The following is a 6,870-nucleotide window of genomic DNA, read 5'->3' as shown; positions in this document are numbered from 1 at the left end:
GCATGTAAAACGAAAACACTTCTATGGAATTAGATAAAATTTATTTCATTTAGTGTGGTTACTAGCATTATTTTCAGTTCTATGATAACTCAAGTTTCCGTAATAAAAACGAAAATAAAACAACCTATAACAATACGTAAACAAATACGTCTAGTAGGCCTCTCGTGAGTGTAAACAAATATGGCGTCGCCTGTAAAATTTGTTGTTTTCGTCAAAATTGACGGACAATTGGTTGGAAGAGTTGTGAATGTTATCAAGAGATTGAATACCTTCTGCGTGTATGTTGTCAGGACTGCACAGTCACACACAACATCAAAAGACGAGCGGCACTCATGTATCTCTATCACTGCCACTGTCAGCTGCATCCATTTGCATTCTCCCACACAAGCATAATTATTGTCACTGCCATTCCTCCCTTGGTTTCTTATGTAGGGGTCAAAAGCACTTCCCAGAATCTGAACACAATAGGCTTGAAATCGTCTTCGTTCGAGGTTGTAGGCTGTGTTTTTAGACCCAGTTTTTGGTGGAGTCCTCAACATAAACATCGAATCTCGACAAGTGGGAATTCCAAGATGAGACTTCAGGTGTCACTGGCATCCTGCGCAAAGTGTTGCCGAATTATTTACAGTAACTCGTCCTCCAATGAAGAACATTAAGCTCAACTATTTGAGACGTACAGTTCCCTGTTATTCACATTCATCTTTGCTGTTGAGTTTGCTGTGCCTAATTAAATGCTCCCTAGAATCTTCTTCTTTGTGAACACTTCTCAACATGATGACTAACCTAACAGTGATGGCTGACTGACGTTCAGGCAAGATTTAGGTCGCGTAGTCAAGTTCAAAATATTTACACTTCGCAAGTGTTTTGATGAATTATGTTATTGCTTTTGAAAACAAATCATCAACTGACAATAACTAAATTTTGATTAAGACTTGATTCTGTCTTAGTTTGTTTATTTTCTTGTGATTAGGCACCGTATAGGAAATGCATTGCCTCTACGCAGCGTACGTTTTCCTGGAGTGAAGCAGTTGACATTCAAATCACCAATATGATGTATTAATCCGCGCTGCATGGTTCTATATAAGAAAGCAAAATATTGCTTTATTTTAACGATATTTTCACTTTTTAGAACGTGGGTAATAAATAGGATACAAAACTCGTTCCCCTTTCATATCAAGTTTATGTCCCGAGTGAAATAATTTTGGTTTGTCACTCGCTAAAGCTCATGACAAACCAAAATTATTTCACTTGGGACATAAACTTGATATGAAAGGGGAAGCTTGTTTAACATCCAGTAAATATTCTCATGCATATCGCTCATTTTCTATCGTTAAGCCGCCACTTCTATTGAAGCAATCTCAAAGTTTCACCAGACATGATGTCATATGTTTTTGATCCTTTCGTTGGCTGAATAATTTTAACAATGTTGTGATAGTACAACATGCCCATCAAAAACTCTCACTATACAGTCAAACATTTCAGATTGGAGAGATAATATAGAATTTCCCTTTCTAATTGCTCTAAAAAAGTTTTAACTGTAGCCAGTAACAAAACACTTGCATAAGTAGATTTCCCATGTCATTTACCATGGTGTGTACCATATAAGATAGAAAGACATAGGATTCCCCATCCAGCTACCCCTTATCATCATTATCTAGAGCCTAATAATTACAGTGCCAGTATCTGGCCTTTTTGCGTTGATAGCCTTCATGAGGCAAAATAATTTAAACGGCACTAGTATCTGCTTGGAAATGAATTTTGCAATTCAATTCTGATTTAACGTAATCAGTTTTGCCATTTTGGCGACCATGAAAATAAATCTAGCAGCGTGGTCATGTGACAAGTAACGTGATCTTGTAAGGTAGTATGTAAACCATGCAGGCGAAACATGAATGGCATCTTTGAGTAAAGATTTAGGATTTTTATGCCTTTGATTATGAGGTAGATTTTGCATTAATGATTCTGTAGCTAAAATAAATCTTTCATTGATTTTTTACTGTTATTGACACATAAACTTTGATTCATGGGATATTTATGTCCCACCAATAGTGGGGATCGTGTTGATGACATGCAGGATGCTTCTCATGGATTTTTCTGTATTATCGCGCTATAAATGGGAATCACAATGGCCGATCGAAAACATATGACGATCAGAAACGTATGACGTCGCAATAATTTGTGATATGTTATTACCAGATACACCAGCAAAACAATACCCTTTGATGTCAGCTGGCACTGAGATTGCATAAGCTCCTTTTGGTGATCGATTTTAGGTAGATCCCACATCCGGGTATTTTGTAAGTGTTTTCGACGATGAGCCATACTTTTACCTCCGCACTGCGAGAGAGTATTTTGGTCAACAGTAGACGACAGATCTTGCTGAATTTCCCTCGCTATTTTTTGTTAAACAGGCACATCTGATTTTGCATCTGAAGTGGTATTAACGATCTTGGGTAAATGATATTGATGTTTATTTGGTTTATTTACACAACTTAACTTCTGGATTTTAGTTGTCAATAAAACGTCTCACGGCAGGAACTGGGCATCCACCCTACTGATGAAACTGTTTGTGCTCTCAGATCTTGCACACACTTCACCGATATAGTGCTAGCAATGCAATCGACAAACTCACCAGAACGTCAAATTTGGCTCGCTTTGGGATAATACATGGCTCAGTCACTTTGCACAAAGTTAGCAGTATGGACATACCTCAGGCGATGGGTGTGCTGTTATGATAAGGGTCTTGGGTCCAAGTGAGGGTTCCGGTGAAATCCCTTATCCAACTGGCATGCTGGTCTGTTTGGGGGAATGAGCTCAGCAAAGAGTCCAAACCCACAAGAAGCTAATTACAACTTTATTAACAAGAAATAATGAGTGGCCACAGAGAATCGGTACAACCCTCTGAGCTGAGGGCTAGAGCTGACCTGCTGATGGACAAATGGAGTTAGAGACTATTTAACTAAAATTGAAACAATACAAAGATTGATTTGCTGACTGATACAAAAATGCAACATATGTCATATTTGGGATTTCACTTTCTCAGTAAAGTACAAATTCTAGTACTTTTTTGGTTGACTCCAATCTGGGATTCGAACCCGGACCCTCACAGTCAGGCACCTAATCGCCAGCACACAAAGTCAGCCACCGCGTCCACTCAGCCACCGCAACCTCCACAAAAATGAAAGTCAGACAACTGGTAGTCTAGACTGCATACTTTGTGTATCCCTCTGATAAGTGTAAATTGGCATGGCTCCCAAAGCCGAAAGCTATGATTACATCGTGTAATCATAGCTTTCACTATGGGGTACTGGTTACAATTAATAATGAATTTTAGAATAAATTATTATTTCATGATAGTGTTATTCTTCAAAGGCATTTGGAAGTTGGCATAGTAATACAGTACAAATTTTATGGATAGCAACTTCTTTGGTTTATTTTCACGATGTTTCGGGGCTTATCCTAGCCCCCTCATCAGGTTGAGCTGAACTGAACAGTAAGGCTAACTGTTAACACTGCCCATGACCTCACAATAAGCATTGTGAGGTCATGGGCAGTGTTAACAGTTAGCCTTACTGTTCAGTTCAGCTCAACCTGATGAGGGGGCTAGGATAAGCCCCAAAACGTCGTGAAAATAAACCCAAGAAGTTGCTATCCATAAAATTTATACTGTATCATGATAGTGTTGTTGAGTTCTTGGTCTGGTTCCTGATCATGACAGCATCTAACATTTGGTAGACATTGTCTCCAGAAGAGCTACTGTATTCTAAAGGTGCCATGATATCATGCAGTATTCTTGCAGAACAAGTTCCATGATGACCAAGATCTTTTATGAATAACCTTCTTTAATCTTTTACACACAACATTTTGTGGTCATTCATCATGCACTTGAATCATGACCAAGGTGTCTACCTGCCAAGGGCGTGGGTTCTCTTAATTAACTCTTGATGAACTTTTTTTATGACCTTTTAATAAATGTGAAGTCTCCTATCTGTTCTTTCTGAGAAATAATTAGCAGTCAATGTGCAACTGGCAATCACTATGTTTTAACTTTCAAGTTTCAACTCTAACATAAATTCATCGTCATTATGTAAATAACAGATCAGGCTGAAGGACTTGATTCCATCTCCAACCATTGAAGAACCACCATCAACTTTGGGTGGAACAGATTGGCAAAAATTGGGAGATTCTAAAAACCCATATATCATGTATGCATGTATACCAAAGATTTTCTGGAGGGGTTTTAGTCCATTGTTAAGTTGCCGTAGATCCTCCAAAGACAGCATACTCAGATGCTAGCATCGATTTTTAAGATGTATGTCTGATACAACTCCATTCATCAAGAGTCAAAGTTTTCTTAGTGGCATACATGCTCCAGTGCTTCTGAGATAAAGATGGGATCTCATTGCAGAGAATCAGTTCTCAGGACAACCTGATAGACAGTTTCACATGCCAACTCTAATATCTATATTGGGATCAGAAAATACAGGAAATTTCTCACTTGTCCTGTCAGAGCTCTTTACAAAGCCTATAAGTCTACAAGACTGATAGATCCACCTACAGCACGAGATCTACACTAAGTTAACATGATTAAAGCTATAGCATCTATATAATCCATCATGGAAGAATGTTTCTGGAAGTCTGTGCCAACCATTATCTCAGAGAGTTCACTACTGAAGGTGTTGTTGGTATTCTCCAATTTTTAACACAACAATTATCATTGAAGGAAACAAATCTTGATGTTATCACTATTATCGGGAAACATAATACAGAATGTTCTGCTATATCACAAGTTTAGGGAGAGAAAAGCAAATAGTATGAGTCAGGATAATATAATATTTTTTACAGTTTTGTAAGTAATGGACAGTTATTGCTATATCATTTTAATTTTAAAGTGAAATGTTCTGTTTTGAAAGATACATGCGTGGTATTTCAATGTATTGTACTCAAATGAGTAGCAATGAAAAGTAGTGTTCATAAGATCGAACTTTGGAAAAACAAAATTTGATTTGGAAAAACAAAACATGCTAAATGCATCTGTTGTTGACAATATAGCCATTAAAGTCCAGCTTGTATTGTCTGTTGTCACAGGCGGAGTATAGCATTAATTTTAGGTAAATAGTAAAATTATTCACAATGTAATACAAGTGTGTCGTTACATAGAGAATACTATGTCCCATGTAACACCATATTTATGAAACGAGTCAATGGTTTGGTATCTATTATCTAACAAGCGAAAGTGTTTCATAAATGTGGTGTTACATGGGATGTAGTTTAGTATTTTATTTATTACCCACCCAACATTAGCAAAATAATATCGAGCAAAGTACTTCTTTCCTAAGAATTCAACGAGTGTGGTGACTCTCAGCTTTCCACTAGTCAAGCAAGGTCTGATACTATTGTGACTGAGGTGTTAGCATTGTGACGTCATAAATTTGACGTCATACATATGGCAGCACATTATGCTATTACACAATGCGTAATAACTTTGTAAAATTATTAAACAGTGATATCTTCAACGGATAAGGAATAAAGTTTCTTATACATTTTTAGGGGGTATGTCAGTCCCCAAACCTTCAAAGTAAATGTAAACTTGCTATTGTTTTAACCGGAGTATATATGATATTTTAATTTATGGTTATATTGTCTAAAATTGTAAATAGCTGTAGGAATGGTGTAAATCCAGCTAGGGCCCATGCAGGAAGCAAAAATATGTGCTCCCCACTTTTGTCCTGAAAGTTTATGTAATGACGTGAAAATAAAGTGTGCCCAACCTCTTCCCCCCTACTCCCCCTCTCTCAGAAAGCTGTATTCACCCCCTGAATTATGAAAGTATTGTAATATTTCCTAAGTTTCAACCCTGTGAATTGTGCATACAGAAAGATGCCGGAACGAGAGGATGACCACTTGACGCCTGCTACACGACTTCTGGAGAAACGCAGGGAGATGGCGGAGGTGGAACAGGCTCTAGCAGCTCAAAAGGAGGTTAGCCGTGAGGAAAAGCATATTCTATTGATTTAAGTACACACTGAATGAGTGAGTGAGTATGGCTTTACGCTGCTTTTAGCAATGTTACAGCAGTATCATGGCAGGGAAGACCAGACATGGGCTTCACACACAAAATGTGGTATTACAACCATGTCTATAAGTATAATGTAAGTGATCATACACTGATGTACTGTTGTCCATTCAGATTTGGTCTGAATGTACCCATGTGAGGACTGAAACCCAGGTCTTGAGCATCACAAACGCATGCTGTAATCACTAGGCTACTTCACTGCCCCTTATACACTTGGAAAAATGTACACATATGATGTTTAACTCCCCAAATAGCCATTTAATGATTTATATTCATATCATAATTATGTGTGTCTGTGTGAATATTTTGACCATTTTGACCCACAACATAGGGTAGCATGACTAGCTTGGTGTCAAGCTCAAAGTCACTGTAATAGGAGACTATTGTGAAGGATCCATCCACAGTATGGAAGAAAGTTGATTTCTTTTGTTTGTCACTGATGACCGAGTTCATGTTTGATGCTGCTGAAACACTGCATATACATAAATATGTTGGAATTCCATGGAGCAGGGACCATTTGGCAGGGGTTCATTGATGGTATGAGGGTGCCTCTCATATGACCAAAAACTTGACCTGGTGAAGATCAGACAAAATCTGAATGAACATGAGTACACTGACATCCTGGACATGATTCTAATACCACATTTTGTTGACCAGTTTTCATGGACGACAAGGATATGCCTCATCATGCTCACGCCGTACATGATTTCTTATGTCAAAAGGCATTAGCAACTCGACCCAGGCCCACCAGAAGTTCAGACATCAATCCCATAGAGCATGTTGGGGACATCATG

The 6,870-nt window shown here is 38.1% G+C and overlaps 1 protein-coding gene across 2 annotated transcripts in view; it reads left to right on the top strand.

The window, feature by feature from the left end:
- LOC137296680 (coiled-coil domain-containing protein 42 homolog) overlaps positions 1-6,870 on the top strand; it is a 33,451-nt gene that overhangs the window by 956 nt on the left and 25,625 nt on the right. For both annotated transcript variants that reach the window (XM_067828503.1, XM_067828510.1), the window contains exon 2: positions 5,877-5,982. In XM_067828503.1, the coding sequence (XP_067684604.1) occupies positions 5,877-5,982 (106 nt within the window). The remainder of the gene's footprint in view (positions 1-5,876; positions 5,983-6,870) is intronic.

Source organism: Haliotis asinina, chromosome 1, assembly GCF_037392515.1.
Source record: "Haliotis asinina isolate JCU_RB_2024 chromosome 1, JCU_Hal_asi_v2, whole genome shotgun sequence".
NCBI classification, from domain to species: Eukaryota; Metazoa; Mollusca; class Gastropoda; order Lepetellida; family Haliotidae; genus Haliotis; species Haliotis asinina.
This window is presented reverse-complemented; position numbering and strand designations above follow the sequence as displayed.